A 548-nucleotide genomic window follows, 5' to 3' on the forward strand; every position below is an offset into this window, starting at 1 on the left:
TGAGGATCCTGATGGTGGGACTGGACGCTGCTGGGAAAACCACCATCCTCTACAAGCTGAAACTGGGAGAGATCGTCACCACCATCCCCACCATCGGTGTGTAGGGACAGGGGGAGACACCACCCAGGGACCCTTCCTCATCAGAATCCTTTGGGATGGGGCGGGGGATGTTGTGGCTCCCTGTGCCTCCGGTTCCCTCCGCCAGGGTTCAACGTGGAGACGGTGGAATACAAGAACATCAGCTTCACCGTGTGGGATGTGGGTGGACAGGACAAGATCCGACCCCTCTGGAGGCATTATTTCCAAAACACCCAGGGTAAGACCCCCCCTGGGGACACAGAGTGGGGGGACGGGGTTGACTGGGGAGCGGGGTGGTTGTGGGGCCTGATCCTGTGCTCCCAGTAGCTCCCACTTGCCATCCCCAGGGCTCATCTTCGTGGTGGACAGCAACGACCGGGAGCGGGTGAACGAGGCGCGGGAGGAGCTGATGCGGATGCTGGCGGAGGATGAGCTGCGGGACGCCGTCCTCCTCGTGTTTGCCAACAAAC

General features: G+C 61.3%; 1 protein-coding gene across 1 annotated transcript; it reads left to right on the plus strand.

Annotated features, from left to right (window-relative positions):
• Window positions 1-5: 5 nt before the first annotated feature.
• LOC104517651 (ADP-ribosylation factor 3) lies at window positions 6-545 on the plus strand (the record flags this gene model as incomplete). The annotated part of the gene is made up of 3 exons (XM_010178453.2): window positions 6-96; window positions 206-316; window positions 426-545. Coding segments are annotated over 3 exons (322 nt in total), but the record flags the coding sequence as incomplete, so codon positions are not given.
• Window positions 546-548: the final 3 nt, after the last annotated feature.

Source organism: Antrostomus carolinensis, unplaced genomic scaffold (assembly GCF_000700745.2).
Source record: "Antrostomus carolinensis isolate BGI_N321 unplaced genomic scaffold, ASM70074v2 scaffold41711, whole genome shotgun sequence".
NCBI classification, from domain to species: Eukaryota; Metazoa; Chordata; class Aves; order Caprimulgiformes; family Caprimulgidae; genus Antrostomus; species Antrostomus carolinensis.